This window comes from Mauremys mutica, chromosome 6 (assembly GCF_020497125.1).
Source record: "Mauremys mutica isolate MM-2020 ecotype Southern chromosome 6, ASM2049712v1, whole genome shotgun sequence".
Taxonomy (NCBI): domain Eukaryota; kingdom Metazoa; phylum Chordata; order Testudines; family Geoemydidae; genus Mauremys; species Mauremys mutica.
The window spans coordinates 93,928,141-93,949,283 of record NC_059077.1 but is presented as its reverse complement, the minus strand read 5'-3'; the positions used below and the strand labels follow the sequence as shown (position 1 = coordinate 93,949,283).

The 21,143-nt window shown below is 38.8% G+C and overlaps 1 protein-coding gene across 3 annotated transcripts in view; it reads right to left on the bottom strand.

Annotated features, from left to right (window-relative positions):
• The window catches only part of RORB (RAR related orphan receptor B), a 193,408-nt gene that overhangs the window by 159,173 nt on the left and 13,092 nt on the right, over positions 1-21,143 (bottom strand). The window contains exon 2 of one of the 3 annotated variants that reach the window (XM_045020891.1): positions 20,595-20,711. In XM_045020891.1, the coding sequence (XP_044876826.1) occupies positions 20,595-20,601 (7 nt within the window). In that variant the 5' untranslated portion in view covers positions 20,602-20,711. Of the gene's footprint in view, positions 1-20,594; positions 21,124-21,143 lie in introns of those variants that run through there. The other 2 variants (XM_045020892.1, XM_045020890.1) reach the window with 2 other exon arrangements.

Here is a 21,143-nt window from a genome sequence, read left to right as displayed (position 1 = left end):
AATTAGCCACTGTTGGAAGACAGGATACTGGCCTAGATGGACCATTGGTCTGACCCACTATGGCCGTTCTTATGTTCATATGAATCTAATGCTTGTAGCAGGGAGATGCACTGACATAAGTGTAAAGTTTGCTGGTTGTAATCAAGGAAGAATTGATGGGGCTACTTATATGAGGAAGGCAAGCAGAATTTGTACCATCAGGTATGTAATGCCTGGCCAAGAGGGGAACAGCCCAGTCCCATTACACACATCTGTCAATAAACATGGATTCTGAAATGCCATGCATCTGTTATTCTAACCCTGGGTTTTTCTGGCAACAGACTATTATACTAACTGTGTGATGATGATCTTTTGTTAAGACTACCAAACTCATTTATCTATGACTTTCAGGAAGACTAGAGCATAATCCACTGAACTTTGTCTCTTCAACCTAAAGCTCAGTAGTAACAAGAGATTCCAGTGATATTCCAGGTTCTGTGCTACCCCTCTCAGGAACCTTTATCATTAGATGACATTTCCCAGTTACAATCCAGTTTATGGAAAGTGTATGGACTCTTACTCCATGTTCAGCAAACTGAAATATACCACCTCTTTTCTGTCAGGAGGAGAATGTTTTATTTATTTCACACAGAGAAAAAGGGTTTCTGGGCCTCTTCAGGATAAAATAGGACATTTAGGGCCAAATTTTCCTCAGAATTACATCTGTGCAAACCCACTGAAAACAATCTGGCAAAAATAAGGGCAGAACTTGGCTCCTAATAGATTCCATTCAGTTGCTATGGAACACACCATAACTGAGCTGTATACTGGGTGCTTACTAAGTTTTCCAATAATAGTGGCCTATCCTGTAGTCCTTATGCAGACATACTCCAGTTTACTATAGAATTTGAATTCATGTAAAAGATACAGCATCGTCAGTGAGAAGGGAAACACTAACTATTTTTTCTCCAAGTAGCAGACTCTAGTATCTTCATGTACAGAGGGTACATGGAAAGAGGGTAGGAAATAGTTCCAAGTACCATTATAGTATTCTACAAATTCTTCAGGCTTATTTTTACAAGGACAAGGCCTGTTACCTGTAAGAAAGTTAGTTAATTCTTCAAATTCAATTTTGACCTCATATTAACAGGAAAAATACTCAATTTACTTTTGGGTAAGTAGAGATAACAAGGTGTCTGCAAAACTATTCCTCCTGGGCCAGAATCTGATCTTAATTACACTGAAGTAAAGTCAGCAGAATTAGTCCAGATTTTAATAAACCATACCAATCTCATAATCTGCCTTGGTATCTTTAATTTTTGGTAACCCTGGCACAGTATAAAAAGATGACTCAAATCACCAAGAAATGTTGTTGAAGAATGTGTCACTTTTTTTGTTCCAATTCCCACATGGCTCTTCAGCATTTCTGTATAGATCCTTATAAATACAAAATATTTTTTATTCTAAAGCTTCTTGTGTAGCCTTTGGATCCCTTCTTTCATTTATTATTGAAATTCAGTTCCCTATATTTTTTTCCTCAAAATTACTGTTAACATTTCTTCTAAAAAGCTTACATTTTCCCCTTAGCCCAGATTTTACTTTGCGGATTCCTAGCTTCACCATTTTAGATCAGAAACAGGATTTTGCCAAAACATCATTAATATTTTTATGTAGGGATAAAATCTATTCATAAAATCACAGGAAAAATATGGCCCTGTAGCTAATGATGTATTTTGCTAATAAAGAAGAAAAAGATAAGTAGTTCAATTAATTGCATAATTATTTTTATGATTTATCAATGTTAGATCTATTATGAAAGCCTTATAGGACCAAATGTGAATGAGGTTCTGATTTCTGGTTCATTGCTCTACCTCTGGAGTTGATCATCTGAAGTAACTGATTATGTGATTGGACCCTTAATTGCACTCTGTTACAGAGCCAAATTACATAATTCTATCAGTGTATATAAATCTAGCTGCCTAGCAACAATAACAACAATTTCACCTAAGCAATATGATATAAACTAGTGAGTACTGCTGTGGGCATGGTTTTCTGGATGCAGGATATTTATTAGTGACTCACTATGTGCTCTTTAGAGGAGAGGAAAGAGAAAGGAATCCAATCAGAATTAGGTGATGCATAAAGAACAAATATCCATTGGTATCACTAATATATATTATTTATTTATTTATTTACAAAATACTAGTTGAAGGAAATATAAAATTAAAATACTATACAGTGATACAACTGGGCCAGCCAAAAGCCACCAATAAAACCTAAAATAAAAAACATTTATATGCAATTCAGCTGGCCTCTTACCAACCAAAAGGATATTTTCATACCTGTCTGCCCAGAGCACATTAAAGATTTCATGTGTTATTATTGATATGAAAATGACACATTTCTCTATAGCTAATTAATTTCATATCAATTAAATTGTTTTCTCCTAAAAGATTGCCCCACATACACAATAGCTTCATGTTGTGTTTTTAGATTTGTGCTGCTCAGCACAAGCTGCTGAGCACGTGTAATGGGGAAAGCAAGAGATTGGTAATCAGGACGAAGAGAACAAACCCAGTTGGATATGATTCATGTGGGTTACATGAAATATGCCTGCAGGGTCCACCTGCAGGGATTAGCAATGGATAAACCTCTGCTTGTTCACTTGGAAGTTTGAATTCTACAGGAACTGGTTATTCATAGTGTGCAATTGGTCACCTAGTTTGCATGGTATTTTTTCAGCTCCTTGATCAGATGACAAATTTTTAAATATATGCATACATGAAGAGAAAAATTAAATTAAAAAAAGCTATCAAGAGGGCTACAAACACATTTTTGGTCTAAACTTCATGAATATTTGCAAGACTTTTGTTAGACTCAAACACACTTGTAAACAAAAACAAAATTGCTTGTATGATTGATCGCTTGTCATGCGCACAAATATTTATGTAGTGACTTTTATTCAAATAATGTTTGAGAATATTTGCTGCAGTGTTAACATAGCTGGGCTCAGTACATATTTTTAACAATAAACCTCAGAATTAAAAAGAGCTTCCAAAGGCAACAACATTAAACATATTTTTAAACCGGTTATTGTGTTTATGATATTAAAACAAAATTAAGACCATACAACAAATTTTCTGATCACCCTTGATTTTGGAAGAATGAAGCTCAATGTGCAGCACTGAAGCTCTGCCCTCTTCTAGCAGAAAGTCCAAGTCAGCATTTTCCAAGAGAATTTCTTTGAAAGGATTTATAGAAGCAACCTACAAATATCAATATTCCCTGTGCAAACTCATATCTTTGTTCTGTTCTCTCTTGCTCACCCTGTCTCTTTTTGAATTTCCTATAAAAGCTAAATTAGGTCTCAGGGGTACTGCACCACTAAACAAGGATCTCTTTGCAATGGAAGTAAATGTACTCAGGAGGGAGATGTTGTTGAAGGAGAGGCTAAAGTGTCTCCCTCCCCCAATTCTCTCATCTTTCACACAGCAATCTTTACTCCGTCCACACAAAATATCTCTCTCTCTCTCTCACACACACACACACACAAACTTACAGAACTCAAGTTTACGGAACTGGAATAAATGCCATTTTGGCATAACTTTCCAAGCAGCTCCAACGTTCACATGATTCCTTCTGAAATTTCTCAGTTAGTTATACATTTGGAATACCAAGCATAACCCTTTTTAATATCAATCCTGCTATGCTAACAGGATGTATCCGTGGCACAGCCTGCAGCTCAATAAAAAGTCAATTTAGCTGACCCTGTAGCTTCCAGTCTACTCTAGAGATAATAAAGCCGTTCCAAAGTTTACTCAACTTTAACTCCATCACAACAGGACTTGACATTACAGATTTGATTATAAAATATATATTGCATTGTGAGAGATTGAGGTTCACCATTTCCTTTGAAAAGAAAACTGATTCCCTGCTTAGGTATAAAAAATGAGACTGCAACATTTTAGTTATTCTGAAAGATAAAAAGCAACATTCCATCTTCATCCAACACAAATGTTTCCTTCTCCCAGCATTTCAGACACTATTCTGACTAGCCACTGGGTGTACAGTATTTGAGTCTGAAATTGAAAATTGCAGGTTTACAGAGGGACTAATGATTAGTTAACCCTTGTATTAGATATTACGAAGATCCTATTCCCTATATAAAAAGTCAAAGCACATATTAAAAAAAAATCTTATTTCCATTATTACATGGGCCTTTTAGGGGAAAAATAGAATCATGTTTCAGGGCTGCCCATTTAAATGCAGGCTTCTGCACATACAGATATATAAAAGGCAGGATCTGTCTCACCATTGGAAGTTCTTAATAAATCTAAGCTAAACGCATGGATGGGTATATGCATTTCTATGTGGAAAGAACTGAAAATATTGTTAGATCCCCCATCCCAATGCAGAAGTCCATAGTAGTATAACAAAAAATGTTGTATGTGTATTAGATTATGAGATTTCTTATAATACAGAAGATTTTCTTTTGAACACAGCAAAAAAGATATATCAGAAACTTCTAAATAAGCTCTGTTCTGCTCAGCTATTCATTGTCCCATCCATTTTCTTCATCAACCTGGTATGATTCTTTCAATTTTCCATCATATTCAAATTTTATGTTAAAAAAATCTTGAGGTTTTTTTAAAAGCATGGTTGATCAAATAAATGTGATATACCAGCAAGAAAGACAACATTTGCATGGATTTTATTTCTGTATTTGCCTTGTACCACTTACTTATTACTACAGTTTACATTACTTCTTAAAATATATGCTGCTTGATTAGCGAGCACCCTCTCCCACAAAACTAGATGGCTCAGGAGATTTATAATGAATATAGAGACTAAACTGCAGGTTGAACTTCAGCTGGTAGTGACTTAATGTTATAAAAATGTGATGGCTATGTGGTGGCCTGTGAGAAATAAGTTGGTGGTCTCAATCCAGTTTTCAATGGACTGTTAAAAATAAATAAATGAACGCACACTACTGTTAGCACTAATTGGCACCCCTGTTGGCAGTTTCAGCTGTAAGGCCAAGGATTTCCCTGTCCATTAAAAGGGGTCGCTGCAGGTCAAGGTTGAATAACAATAGTGGAACAGCCTGGAAGAAGCTTGCACTACCACTGCCGGTACAGTTTCCTGTGTCTGTTTCTGTAGCTAAATAAGGGCCCGATCCTTTCAACACTTGCGCGTATGAGTAACTTTATCCATGTAACTACTCAAATACATAAGGCATCATCAGGAATGGGTCCCAAGACATTTCAGTCTCCAGGAGCGAGGTCAATGTGGCACCTTTCAGTACTACATTAATACTGATCATTCTGAAGGTACATGACCACAGTCTTTGTCTTACAAAAATTCTTTGTTTATAGTGCTTATTTGACTTCTAAAACACGGCAAGTTCCCATCACTGAGGGCTGGGTCCACCTTACACACTAGAATTTCACAAAATATTTCTTATTGTTTTTTCCTTAGTGCATAAGTGTGGTCAATGTGTTCATCTTAGAAAAGCTATTACTCTTACACTATATTGTTTGGAAACCAAGGCAAGTATATTATTAAAGAGAAAGAAGAGAGGAATTCAATCAAAGAAAAAAAAATCACATACCTTGTTACAATATGCATATTTTTCTTTACAGTTTTCATCTAAATATGTTGCTGGTAAATGGCGGGGGTATGGCTAGCCTGGCAAGTAAAAGCTCCTTCTTTGTGCTGCCCTGCCAATGAGCCTCATGACTGACTGGTAAAGATCCCATCAAAGGCTGAAAGGACAATTCATTCTCAATATCCATTCAGTATTTGATCTCCCTTTTGAGAATGCCACCAAGAGTGACAATTATGGTGGTGCTTTCTCAGATGGAAACACCTCACAAAAGACAGAATTGGAGCAACTCTGTTCACTATAGGCCTCTAAGCAGCCATGAGACAGTAACAACTATCAGTCACAACCAACCTCGGCTGGATTTGAGTCGGCAACCTAAAAGGTACACAGCTTCTTACTTTTAGGTAAATTATATATATATAAAAAAGTCCTGAAATGACTATTTAGTTCTAAGATGAAAAACGACAAAAATAAACACAAGATGTGCAAATGGACTGGAAGATTACATTCTAGATCAGTGCTTCTCAAAGTTGGGCTGGTCCACCGCTTGTTCAGGGAAAGCCCCTGGTGGTCCAAGATGGTTTGTTTACCTGCTGCATCCACAGGTTCGGCCGATCACGGCTCCCAATGGCCATGGTTCACCACTCCAGCCCAATGGGGGCTGCGGGAAGGGCAGCCAGCACATCCCTCAGCCTGCGCTGCTTCCCGCAGCCCCCATTGGCCTGGGACGGTGAACCACAGCCAGTGAGAGCCGCGATCAGACAAACCCGCAGATATGGCAGGTAAACAAACCAGACAGAACCGCCGGGGGCTTTCCTTGAACAAGCGGCAGATCGGCTTTGAGAAGCACTGTTCTAGCTAACTGTTTAAATAAATATACAGTAAATATACAGCATGTTGGAACCAAATTGTATACTTGGATGGGTATCTACACTTCCTCCAAGGTTTTGGAGCCATACAAATGTAGAGGAGATGCTGGATATACACTGGGGTCAGGATTTGACTCATTGTTCTTAACATTGTCATTAATTTCTTTATTGTGTGAATGAACCATCCTTCAAACAGTGTGTCCAAAATAATAAAATAATCTGGTAAAATAAATAGGACTAATTAAAATAGAGACAACATGTGGTTCTATGATGTAAGAACAAATACTGCATTTTATAACCAGTATCTACAACTTTTCTAAACAAATTGTTCTACTTTTCTTTTTTTATATGATAAATTAAAGCTAAAACGATTCTTGTTTCAATCTAGTGTTTTACGCGACTGGTTTTGGCTGTATTTTGGAATTGGGAGAATATGACTGATTTATAAAATTTACAATTAATAGCATGGCCAAAAATTCAGAGGAAATTTATATAAAATATGGTGTGACGTGAGAATGTATGTCACAGTAAATATAAATATGATGTGCCAATTTCACAGCAGTCTGAAGGAGAAGACCACAATGTAAATGTACTGGAATGAATAAGAATGTAGTGGATGGCTAACGTTAGTGTTTGGCTGAATATTAAATACCTGGAGATTTTAATCCACCAAATCCAAACACAACACAGCAAAAACTGGATGGTAATATAATTAACAGATTAATGTTGTGTGTTCATTCTTTTTCTATTTATTTCATTCTTCTCCTTTTGCCTTTCTGACAGAGTGCCAGAACTCCCATAGACATCAATGGGAAGTGAGGGAGCTCAGTGTCTTGCAATACTGACCCATTTTTATTTCTATCCTTTCTCTCTCCAGTTCCACTCTATCTATTTACCTTTTCCTTTGGCCTCCTCTACTTTTCTCTTCTCTCTTGATAGCACATTTTCCTATTTTTTCCAATCTTCTCCTCTAGGTCTCCAAGTTTTCCCCTTTCTCTATTCTCCTCCCTTTTCTTCCCCTTACATCTCTTTGGATGCCCCAGCCCTCACACTCATATTTTTTCTTTCCTTATCTCCCTTCAGTTTCCTGGTCTTGCTGGCCTGGTCTCTTTTCCCTGCATTCTGGAGCAATCTAGAATTACATGTTGCAAAATACCTTATCGTGAGATGTGCCCTGCAAGATATTTTGAAACATGCAATCCTAGGCCTTTTTGGGTTGTAGCTACTATTTGGCTTAGAGTGGATATTGAAAAATATTCATTTAAAAGCCAAATATTGGAGTTTTGGACCAGACTCAACTGAATACCTATTTAACAATAAATTCAATTAAAGCCAGAATCTGCTTAAGTGCACGGAATGGGGGAGGGTGTAAGGTGACTTCTTCCCCTTGCATAGCTGGCCAAGCAGAATACCAGCCCCGAACTCTGAAGAGCACAATACTGCTCCCTCCATACATTGCTGGGAAATATGTTGCTGCAAAGGGAACAGGGAAAGCAGAGAGGAAGCAGGACAACTACAACCTACAAAAGGGTACAGAAGCAGGATTGAAGCCTGCAAACATCAAAGCTCCAAGAGATGTATTCTGCCTCCCCAAGGCATATTTTTCTTTACAGTTTTCCCCACGAGCGTTTTCTGGGACCCCACGAGAGTTTTCGGCGGGTCCTTCTTCCGCTCCGGGTCTTCGGCGGCGAGGGCTCCTTCCACTCCAGGGCTTCAGCGGCAGTTCGGCGGTGAGTCCTTCACTTGCTCCGGGACCCACCGCTGAAGTACCCCGAAGACCCGGAGTGGAAGGACCGCCACCGCCGAAGACCCCAGGCCTCCTGAATCCTCTGGGTGGCCCTGTCTGGGGATGGCAGGCTGCAGCCACGCCACCCAGCCCCGCCACTCAGAGCAGGCTGTGGCCACGCTGCCTGGCCCGCTGGAGCACGCTGCCGCCGCGCCGCCCAGTCTGGCCCACCGGAGCAGCTCCAGCCAGGCCAGGGACACCCTCCCCTGGGAAGGGGAGAGTGTGGGGGTCCCGGGATAGGAGTGGGGTCAAGTGGGGGGTAGTCACAGAGGTTACTCTGCTGACACCCAGTTTTTCCTCCACAAAAAAATTCCCCACCAATTGCTGTCCCAGCCCATCAGGGTAAGCAGCTGGCGCACCGGGACACTTTGTTTACTTAGGTTTACCTCTGTGCCTGCAGACACTCAAGGTAAACAAACCATCTCGGCCCACCAGCGGCTTATCCTGATGGCCTGGGAGCCAAAGTTTGCTGACCCCTGAATTATAAGGTCAGCTTATGAATGGGTCATAAAAATTTTCCATTTATACTTATCCATCTTAGGGGGGTCGGCTTATAAATGAACCAGCTTATGATCGAGTATATATGGTACATAGGACCTAATTCTGCAATTCTTATACAGTGAAACTATTAATGATGTAAATTACTACACATTGTTGGTAAGGGTGATACAATTATACCCAAACCTATTGGCATCGTGTTATCCTTTTCTCCACTAATAAGGTCCCCTCTTTATTCTTTCTGGAGGGATGAAATCAGCCTGAAGTGGACCAAAACTTCTTATAGAAACATTTGATATTGATTTTTTTTCCTTTTAGTAACATTTAGCATACTTGTTTTTTTCAGCATATGAAGACTTATGTTCTCATTTGTGTGTGGACAGTTTCAGGTAATTGAATTTAATAAACCAACATAATTATAAAAGATTTTAGAGTCAGAAGGTTAAGTGCAGAATCTCCTGCTTTTGCAATTTTCACTAAGCTACTCTGTGCCATTGATTTTCAAGTAGAGCTCTGTTGTATTAATTTAGATGGAATATATGGGCTAATGGCATCAATGTAACTTAGTCACTAATTAACATTAAACACCATTAAATAAAGTTTGGGGTTTGTTATACAGAGACTTCAGCCTGTTTCATATGAAGGCAAATACAATATTAAAAATCTTTAATTTTTTATTAAAGATAAAGAAAGGAAAAACAGCTAAAGCATTTTAAATGTAAAGTATTAAATATGGTTTTAATTTTAATAACATTACTTGTTCTCTTTCCCTTTAGCAGGAAAGAGTTGTTAGAAGGGAAAAACAAACCAAGCATGTTTGTCGGGTTTTAGATTGTATTAAAGATGATGATAACTACCTTTTTGGGGTTAGTGACATGGGCTAGTATCATTGCTATTATTGTTAAAATCCAATCCTGTTTCACTTCAGGTGTTGTTTGGGATTTAGCAGGGGCTAGCAGAGTGGTGATATTATCTGGGTTCCTCCCTTAGCCTGATCTAGAAAGAATATCGATCAGGATCAGAATGATGAAGGCCCAGAGTCCCAGGAGAGGTTAGAGGTGGCAGCCATGATGGGTGAAGCTTGCTTCAGCAGTTAATTTTTTTCTAAGGCCCCACAAAGGGATTGGTGGGCAAAACAGCCCAACTCTTACATTTTTGTTTACCAGTTAGGCTTAGTTTCTGACACACTAATTTTAGTTTACTGATTTTTGGTTTTACACTTTTCTTGTTCATTAAGCATAACTTTAACATTGTTTTGGAGTTATACTAGTCGGCTTTTTTGTTTAGACTAATTTAGTCCTTTTTGTACTTTTTAAAATTAACTTTAGCTATCGTAGGTTATTGTAACATTTTATGAATGTTTATATACTTTTTACAGATGATCTTACAAATTGAGTAAATATGCAAGCCCAATTATTACAAAAGCTTTCCACTGATCTCAATTGATATTTTTTCTTAAAAACTGGTGATGCAATATAGTTTACTATTTTGACCCATTTGTTTTGTTATTTTGGCTATATTTTGAATGGAGTAGTTATTCTCTGAATGTGTATATTTTTGTTGGCAAAGTGGAAATAATCTGGTTTGCAGTTAGTTGATGGCAATCGTTGATGGTAGTTAAATATTTTTTCAAGAATACCCAGACAGGATAATGATCGCTACCTTATATATTCCTAAGCATGTTAAAATAAGTTATATTTGATCATCAGTAAGACTTACTCCAAAAACAGGTTCCCTTTTCTTTACAAAAATATGACCCTAGAAAAGCACTGTGCCCCCTCTTACCTAATGTTTTCCTCTGGTGTCATTGTGTCTCTGTGCTACCAGACTACCACACAGTTGCTCATTCTTGACTTCTCTGTATTTGGTAAAGATATGAAAATCTGGCTTTTTTCCCCAAACTCAAAATTTGCAGCAGTATAAATTAATACCAAGCATATTCTAGTACATAATTATATTGTAAAAAAAATTTACATGCTGTTGTCAGGATGGTTTTTCATAGTCAGTTATGAGCAACTAGAAACAAGTACCACTATTTTATTTCTCTCCCAGACAGCTCTCAATGAAAGGAAACATCACAAGTATTCTTTTAACTATGTCTAGATTATATAGTTAAGACCTGATTTGTAATGTTTCATTTTCCAAACATCTTGTGGCAAACAAAATCAGCACTAAGAAGTGATCAAGGAAACCAACACTGGAAGTGCTGCATGAAGTTTTCTAAAGACTAGTTATACTTCTCTGACAGTCCCTTAAATTAAAAAGATCCACTAGAAGTTTTTCACTTAATAAAACCAGGCATATTTCCATAAAATGGAAGACCAAGAGACAACTGTCTCTTTACTATAACTTAGCTGAAATCCTCCTTATCCTTATGTTATCCTTAAAACAAGTTGACTTAGTTACTGTTGTTCATATACAGTATATACAGTCATCCTTTTCCTCAGTGAGTCTGTTAAAAAGTGGGTTGTAATTCTTTTCATGCTCATCCTCTGTTGCTGTTTTCACTATACTAGTTAAAGGCCTAGCCTTAATCCCTTTGAATAAATGGGATTTTGTCACTGAAGCAGAATTGGGCCCCCTGTCCTTGCATCTTCCACTTTTCTCAAAATAAGTACCTTTGAACACCAGACTCCATGTTATCTGAAAACACTCATTATTCAAGCTCAAGTTCTATTCTGCAACATGTATAACTTACATAAAACAAGTCTCTCTCTCTCATTCCACTGACAATCCAAGTCACAAATTTATCTTAATCATTTCATTGTTCAAAGAGGCATAGCCCACTTTATCTCCTATTGTGTTATGAATGCTTTGGGTGTTTAAGTGTTACTTATCTGTAAGCAGCCTTTTTTTCCATTTTTATCACTTGAGATTTATTTTAGCAGAACTATAATTTCATTTGAGATCAAGATCAACCTATTCCAAAATATATGCTACCCTCTCGACAGCTCATTATTTTGACAGTATACTGAACTGTAATTTAACGACTTCTTTTGATCTATTTTTTTCTTCTTCCGCACCCCTGCAAACACCTTCACTCAACAAAATTCAGAAAACATCTTACTCATAAGAGTAAGGAAACTTTTAGAATACAAAGACGCCCTAAAGCGGGGAGGAATGAAATGCAAAGAGGATGCATGACTTGTTTGCAAATGCTAGTCTAAAGAATATTTTGGCTCCTGTGAATTGACATTTCAGACAATGAAATCTCAAAGAGAACAGTTTCTAGACAAGCAAGTTTAGGAAGCCTTCTAGTTGGTCATGGATAACCAAAAGGAAGCTGTTAGCTGTGGTGAGATCTCTTCAAACACACACGCAGCCTGGCAGAGACACTTAACATTCACCCAGGGTATGTTTAAAACATTCATTTTGCAGTATACATTAATCAGTTACAAAACTATATATTTTTTTAGCCACACTTACACTTCTGTAACTACCTATAATATTTTTCAGCTTTAATATTATGTTCAAAGAAGTGTTGGTATTAGGAGAGGTTAATTTGGCCAAGCTGAATACATACACAATCTGTAATTTGGTGATCAGTTAGTGCATTTAGGGGAAAATAATAATAATAAAAGATTTAAATACACTATTTTTTTATTTATGAACATCCTGGAGATCAGAATGCACTACTTTAGAATGGCATACTTGAAATTTTAACATTAGCGCTTCTGAAAAAAATGTGGTGCTTTTGACAGCTCCTATTGTTCTGGAAGCTACTAACTGTGTTTCATTTTCAAAGAGTACTGTACAGATTGAGGCTTGAAGGTGATTTTGCTTAAAACCTCAATGCAACAAGCTTTGTTATCACAACATGCTTCTTATAACTTTGATTCCCTCTAAACCTTTATAGTCTTTCATGTTTCTTACAATCCCAGACCGCTGGGTTTCACTGGGTATACAGTACACAGTCAGTGTCAAATGCAGCTTTCTTGCTCAGGTGAGCAGTCCCTTGATTCCAACAGGGTTACTCACAAAAGCAAAGTCCAAGCTAACAAGATTTGGCTCAGACAGCATAAAACAGTCATCTCTGCATCAAAATGAGTTCATCTAACAAATAACCACAATTGCTTGATGTTCACTCTTTATTGAATACATTGTTTGAAATGTCTGTGATACAGACAGAGATAACTATTTTTTTAAAGTTATTTAGATTTTGGACGCTACATGAAATTCACCGATGTCCTTCTTTAAAAGTTGTTAGATACATCATAATTGCCAATTCATCAAAATAATTCATCATTAACACCATAGTAAACACATTTATGTCAAACTGAATTAGCCTATATACTTGTATTGGAAGCAGAGAAACAGCTGTCATTCTGTTTGCATAAATTTTCAGCAATATGTTTCTAGCAAAGTAAAGCACAGTATGTGTGTTTCTGCTCTATTAAAAAAAAGTAGGCCTCAATGAAAAGGAAGGAAAAACACACAGGGCCAAACTCTGCTCTCCTGACTCCCAGATATTACTTAAATGGGACTACTTACGTGGGTTAAAACTAAGTCAGTGAGGTTCTGCAGGATCAGGAACTGAGTGTCATATTTGATATTTAATCCTATTTGAAAACTTCTGTTGAAATTAGTGGGAGTTTTCAATATGCTTATGAGAATAATATTAGAAATAAAACAGTAAAATTATACTCTCCAAAATACTAAAGGCCTGATTCTGCCACTGTTACTCACATAGTATGGTATCTGACTAAGTAGCTCTATTAACTTGGCTAGGGCTGAACACAGAGTAGGTAGATGTAACAAAACTGGGACTTACTATGATGTACTGTATATTAAAACATACAGACTAGTGACTTTTATAGTTCATATATAAAAACCATTAAGGAAATCCCCAGTTGGACTAAATTATTAAAGCTATTAAAACCAGTCTTTGGAGGAACTGATTTTAAATATAAATTCATCCAGTCAAAATACAAATTTAGTTTAAAACATATAATGTTGATTAAATAGATTTATTATTATGTCCTACAGTAATTAATCTTTAGAACAGTACCTTAAAATAGTAAAACATTGTATAAATACTGCTAATTATTATTCTCTCTGATTCTATTGTTATGTTTCACTTAACATTTTTACAATGTTTCCTTTGATTCACTTTTTACATTTCCTTTAGAGTTCATGTAACTACTCTACTGTTAGTTATTTATACAACTATTATATTTAGCATGATTTACCATAAATGCCGTTATAACACCTGTGGTTTCCCTCATTAAGAGCTGAATGGATAGGGTCATGGGTTGAAAGGGCAGCATATGGGCTACGAAAGGGCTAGTTAACATAACCTATTATATTGGTGCACTGGTAAAGCTCATTTCTATTCATCTGATGATTAGTTCAATCAATATTTATTCCTGTGTACTTCCTTTGTCTTTAGCTACAAAGCAGACATCCTTCAATTTCATAGCACAAGTCTTGTCTTCTGTGAATTCATTGTTTCACTTGAAACAGGAAAAAAAATGATTTATTGGGCAGCCTGGGATTCTCTCTTTTGATTTTGTTTTCCAGCATTAGATAACTAGCACACATATTATGGCAAATTGTAGTTCCTGCAACTGTGTATTATCAAAGATATATTTCATCCATACATTTCCAAATAGGCACATGTCAATGTCATACAATATTTGATTCCTATGCCAACCCCAATACTTTCTGCTTAGGATGAGAATGTGTTTTATAATAGGAATTTTGAATTGTAACTCCTGTGAAGTGATTGTTTTCCCTCTTACATATTTCCCTCCCCGATCCTAAGATTAGTGATAAGCTTCAAAACACTGCATTCAGTGGTGCTTCTTGTGTAAGGACAACTAGTATGAACAAAAGTTGCAGGATCAGGACCTATATTTCCAAAACAGGAAATTCAGTTGTCATATGATGATGATGATGATGATGATGATGACGACGACGACGACGACGACGACGACTTTTCAATGTATTTTTTTCTAGTAGCACCCACATTGTGCTAGGCACTTCCCAAAACAAAGAATGGATTTCCACTGTCCTATATACTCTATATTTTCACAGTCCTATGTAGTCCATTTTAGTAGTTTTTAATATACATTTTTAATTAAGTATGAGATTGCTGATCACTGGAGAAATATTCACCAAAAAGAGTTCGTTCATAAACAAAGTTAGGAAATACAAAAATCTTTACCAATCTGGATGTACAAATGTTTCAGAAATTAATTATGACAGAAATCTGATTCTATATTAATTTGAAATACAGCACTTCCATTTGTACAATCTAATATAAGCACTATTGTTATTGCAAAGAAACATACATACGTGACATCATGTGGAATTAGTAAATGGTTTAAAAATCAAAATAACCTTTCAATTTTCAGACTTGATTTCTGCTTATGATAATTTAACTAAGGGGATGTCATTACCTATCAACATTAACATTTGCATTTTTAATGAAAAAAAGAGTAATATTTTACCATTTAGTATGGTCTCATCATATCTAAGTGTTTATTGAAAATTATCAAAACTTTTATCAGTAAAGCCAAACTGTGTTTTGCTAAGGCCTAATCTTGCAAACTCTTACTGGTGTAAATGGTTCTTCCTCATGCAAGTAGCCCTATTGAAGGCAATGAGTGTTACTCATATGAGTCAGAACTACTTATCTAAGTAAGAGTTGAAGGATTAAACACATTGAGACCAGCTCAAATATAGGTTTCAGTTCTGTTGGGGTCTGGTCCTACTCATTAAAATGAATAGTAGTTTGTGCTACCATTGATACTTGCATAGGTAATACACTATTACATTTATGTAGATATTCATGTCAATTAATTAGGGTTGCATTTTGTCATTCTTTCCAAAATTAATTTTGATCATATTCCAGAGACACATGGTTTGGGGTAATTAGAGAAAATTATTTTCTTTACCTTAATACAATTATAAAATTACTTCCATCTATTGATTAAATTTAAGAAAATTAATGCTTTTCAGTTGTCCAGACACTTTTTACATGCTAATTAATAAACTCCCTCAATAACACTGTAGATTGGATTTGTTTAATTCACACCTTCCTAATTGCTTATGAATATTTCAGTGAAACTGTGAAAATAGAATAACTATATAAAGTAATGTAGTACTTCACAGCCCAGTCCTGAAACTAATAAAAAAAAAGTAAATCATACAACAAAACCCGGAAAAGTACCTAAACTCTAGAGTTTTGAGGGTTTTTTCTTTGAAATATACTAGATTTAACTGTTTGCTGAGATACCAATTGAGAATTTAAATATTACTTACTAACAAATGTTGGGCTTAGCAACACTGTTTAAATGTAATTTTCACAAAATGACTAACTGTGATATTAATCTTGGTGTTTGTAAGTACTTGAGGTAAAATTACCTGTGACTTAGCATAGCTTTTAGCCAGTTGTTAGTTCTCTATACTGAGTCTCAGTTGTGTTTATATATATATATATAAACTATTAAAATGTGCTAAAATACAAGACCAAAATGAACTAATGTTCATAATTTGCCTAATTATATTATAAATCACATTTAAAATATCCAGAAAACAAACCAAGTGTTTTTGTTGGTTTGTTTTTTAATCCAAACACCACTTTGCTTTTATAATAGTGCACATAAAGCTTCTTTTACTAAGAAAAAATATGTGTTCTTATCTCTGATCTAAAAATCAACGCTTCTTCAGTTCAAATGTTTCATGTGAGCCTTACTCCTATATATTGTACATCCTTATAAAGGTAACATCACCATTATTCTTCTAGCAGTTTTCAGCCTTTTCCAGAACTAGGTATTCTATACTGACTGAGATTGATATTTAAAAAGAGAGAGACGGACTAAAGATGACAACTACAGTGACTAAAGCACAAAGATGTTTACATTTCAGCTACTGTTCCATAATATTGTTCAGCAATAAATCAGCATTATTGAGTATTCTTAAAAGGACTTAAACTAAAATTGTAAGAGCTTGAAGAAATAATTTTCTGTATCAGATTACCAATGTAAGGTAGTTATATAACTGCTTAAGTGTGACTTTAATACGGATGTACTTTTATGGATATGGACTGACTGAGACTCCCAGACTTTAATTCTGTAAAGAAATATGGAGGTGCTGTTCCAAATTGGTGCTGCAAGTTTGGGGCATTCGGTGACAATTTTTACTCTGGGAAATTTTAGAAAAGCATGCGTGCATCGCAGACTTAATACTCTAAAGAGAATGCTGTAGGACTGCAAATCGCCTGGGAAAGTTTGACGATGTCATGTTAAAGACGGTGCTCTCTCTTCTAAAAAAAAAAAATAGTGAACCAAAATAAATTAATCTTAAATAAAAGAATATGTCCTTCACAAGAAGCTGCAAACGCATGCTTTACAGTCCTACAATATTATTTTAATTTGCTAAAGTCAGTAATCTATTCATTAAATAAACATTGATTAACAAAACCACATGAAATGGGACTGATATTGTTAACGAACAACTCACCCACTGAGTTAAACGAATACCTTAAATCCACAACAGATTACATCTCTTTTCGTCCTTATATATATATTCTATTGAAAACACTCTTTAGGTAACGTTCTTTGGCGTAACAATACCTGGAGATAGATTGTGGGGGCGGGTTTGGTGCTCTACCATCGTATTTTAAAGTATTGAATACTTAAAATACACACATTAGGACTCTATCTTATCCCCTTTAGTGGGAGGAGGATTGGGTTGGCAATCCTCTGTCAAGCTGACAGAATTTGATGGGGGGAACGTGGCTATCTTGCTGTAGACCAGTGGGAAATGCTGCTACAGGCATTGCAAAGTTTGCTGACACGTCTGCACCTCTTCTCCATTCCCATGAACCATTCAGTCAGTCTGATACCTTTAACATTCGGGGTCACCGATCTCCTGGGAAAAGTACAAGGGATAGAGACTGCACATTCCTTTGTTCTAGCAAATCAAATTGACTTCTTTTAGGCAATGACAGGATTTTGTCTAGAGACAAGGTGGGTGTGGTAGTATCTTTTATTGGACTAACTTCTGGTGGTGGAAGCGCACTTTAGCTGCGAAGTTTAAACCTTCCACCAACAGAAATTGGTCCCATAAAAGGTATTACCTCACCTACCTCGTCTCTCTCATATCCTGGGAACAGCACAGCTACAACAACACTGCAAAGGATTTTGTTTTTACATTATTTACCATACTGCAAGTGGACGAAACACTGGAGGCAACTCTCTCATTAATGTTACAACCTCTAAGGACCCTGATGAGCCGCTGTTCAGTTACAACAGAGGAAGCTGGTGTGGGGAGAGAGGAGATTGTTTTCCCCGACTGTTTACTAATGTAGAGTCATTGAAGAGCTTATTCCCACTACACACCCTCCGCCATCTCCTACATTCTTCATCAAAACAAAACGCAAACCCTAAACAAGAAACGATGCTACATTCCGAACATGAAATACACAGTAACTAGCAAATGATTGGCTGACATAGGTTGACATAGAAGAAACACATTTGAAAAGATGAAAAGTAAAAGCGACGGGGCATAACAGGGATTTCACTGACTCGAGGTGGGGGTTTTAAAGCTAAATTTTAAGCAAATTCTTGCCAGCCTGTCTATGTGGTCAGCTAGTGCCTTGCTTTTCCCGGTGCCAATGACAGTCACTTCTCCCCTAAATAAGAGGGATGCCCGATCTAACGGCTTTGTTAACCACCAGGGAAATGAGTTCGTTTGCTAAAACCCAGCATAACGCATTTGGAAGAATTAACATAAAGTTTTGTAAGGGCGCGACGGCGTCTCTCTGTTTCCACTCATCAAATTTCAGGGCTGGGTTAGAGGAACTCAGGGAAATTTGCACACCGTGCTGGTTCGGGTTCCTATCAATATTCAGGAGCGATACACTGTTCTCCTTCCCCCGCCACACACACTGTGGTTGGCCCGGTATCAGAAGGGCAGGGAACGGGTGGCTCCGGAGGGAGCACGAGCTGTGACAAGGAGGAGGCGGAGAGCGGAGCTTTCACTGAGTAATCTGCCAGGTACTGGGGTCCTGCCCCGGTCCTTGTACTTGGCTTCCGGGCCGGGGAGATGTGGGTCAGTGGAGCACATGACAAACCCAGATGCCGACAGGGAAACACACACACACGCCCCTGGCTTCTCCTGCCCGCCACACCAATCAGAGCGCACAGCACGTCGCCAGGCACACGCGTCCCCTCCCCGCTTGCTCTGCCCGACCCACCGCCAGAACGCGCGGAGAGAGCAGCTGCTCCCTGGAGTCCCCCTGCCTCCCAGAGCAGAGCAGGCAGCGGCACCCCCCACCCACTGCCAGCACCCAGTCCTGCAGCAAACCCGCTGCCAGTCACCTTGCCCCCAGCCCCCGCCGCTTCCACTCGCCCCTGGCAGGCTGCCCTTCCGAGCAGCAGCCCTTCCCCCGCTTTGTGGCAGCGCCGGGGGCGGGCAGCGGGACTCCCGGGATCACGGGGGCTGCGAGCACCGACCGCCACCCCCGCCCTGCCCTGGCGGGACAGCACAGAGCATCTTCTCCGGCCCAGCGAGCGCGTGGGGCAGAGGCAGCCACAGCGCCTCCTATCGAGCACAGCAGGCTGGGATTTCAGGGCCACCCACAGCCAGGCTGGGAGGCTCGGGGGACGCTGCTTCCTGCGCACCAGGGACGCCCCGTCTGCCCCCACCCCTGTAAATGGTCGGGTCCTCACTCCTCTCAGTAACCTGCGGGCTGGAGGATGCTGAGGAGGGCTTGAGGGGGCGTTTGGTGGGGTGGGAGGAGTGTCATTACTAGAGTATCTGGCTGTTTGTGAAGGGCTGAGAGAGGGGAGGGAAGTGGGGGAATCTTTGCTGCGAGACAGGCCAAAGACTCCATTAAAATGCAAGGAGCTACTCTCCCCTGGAAGAATGAGTCAGCTGAAAGTCCAGGGGAAGGAGGGAGACACAGGAAAGGGGCTGCTTGGCTCCTAGCACTGGCGAGCTGAAACCAACGGAGAGAGCCCATCTCTGCAGCCAAGCAGGTGCTTCCAGCCAGGCCAGCCCCTCAACCACTCTCAGGGAGCCGGTGACCTGCACCCCCCTCCCCAGACCCTCTCTTAATCAGTCGACCCAAAGTGACGGCAGCTGACACCGAGCAGGGCTGGCGCGGGGGAGTGTAATAAAACAAAGCGAGCCTGGAAGTTCCCACCAGAAGTTTAGCAGCCACTACCCCTTTCCCCCAAGCCGGTGTCCTTTCCCCTTCGCGGCACATCAACATACCAGGGAAGAAAGCGTCCAAATGCTCCCCCCCCCCTTCCTAAAATAAAAGCAAACCCAAACTCCAATCCCAAACGCAACCCACCTGCGCGCTCCCTGCGAGGGAACCTACACGATTGCCCAACGCACACCAAAATAAGACATCTCTAAACATTTCCGACCAGCTCTCAGGGGACTGTTTCCTCATCTCTTCCTATTAATGGAAGCTGGGACATGCTAAGGAGACTTAACTCTTCTGAGTCCTAACTCCCAGTTGAAACCTCCCGTATACTGAAGGGCTCTTGCATTCCCTCTTTTAATTACACTCCTGCTAATCATCAGATAGAAGTACTTGCAACAGATACCCGAGTGAACTGTACCAACATTTCGAAATTGTTTGTTTACTTTGGGCTTGTTTTAGTTCCCCCGTACCATCCTAAATAAATCGAGCCACCGCCATAATAAATAAATAAAGAAAAAATCAATAGCACAAACAATACATTAGACATCACCGAAAAAACTTTATGCAACGTAAGCAGCAAACTTCCCCACTCTCACAAAAAAGGAACATTTGAAAAACCTTGGCTCTGTGAAATCACCTCCCCCAATAATATACCCCCCACGCACCTCCTTATTCCCCTAATTCTTCCCTTACCTCGCATGGTGTTGGCGATTCCCTGCTCAGCGCAGTCATGAAGCTAACAGCTTGGACCTTGTATCACAAAAATCCCCTCTCAGCAAGAAGGAAGGCTGCAGCCGGAGTAGATTTGCTCTGCTGGGAAAATCATTCCTCCAAGGTTGTTATTCTTATTTTTTCAAAGTATAATGTGTATGTAGATGTAAAAGGAATGTCTGTCTGGCTTGTTTGAATTGTGCGTGTTTCTTTTTCCGCCTCCCCTCCCCGTATTTGCTCGGAAATACCACCAGCAGCTCCAAAAAGATTTCTTTTGTGATTACTTGGACTGAGGAGGAGCAGGAGCGATGGTGGTTGTTGGTTTGTTAGTTACAGGGGGGGAGGGGGGCGAAAGGAGTTTCTATTTTTTTTAAAAAGGGAACTGGGGGAAAAGAAGAAAGAAAGAAAGGAGGGCTGTGTGAATGGCAGAGCATGTGCGTTTTCACATGACATCTGTGCCTGTTAGCAGATCCCCAGTGTGAATTTTCACTGCTCGGTTATAGGGACGCGCAGAGAGAGATTGAGGGAGAA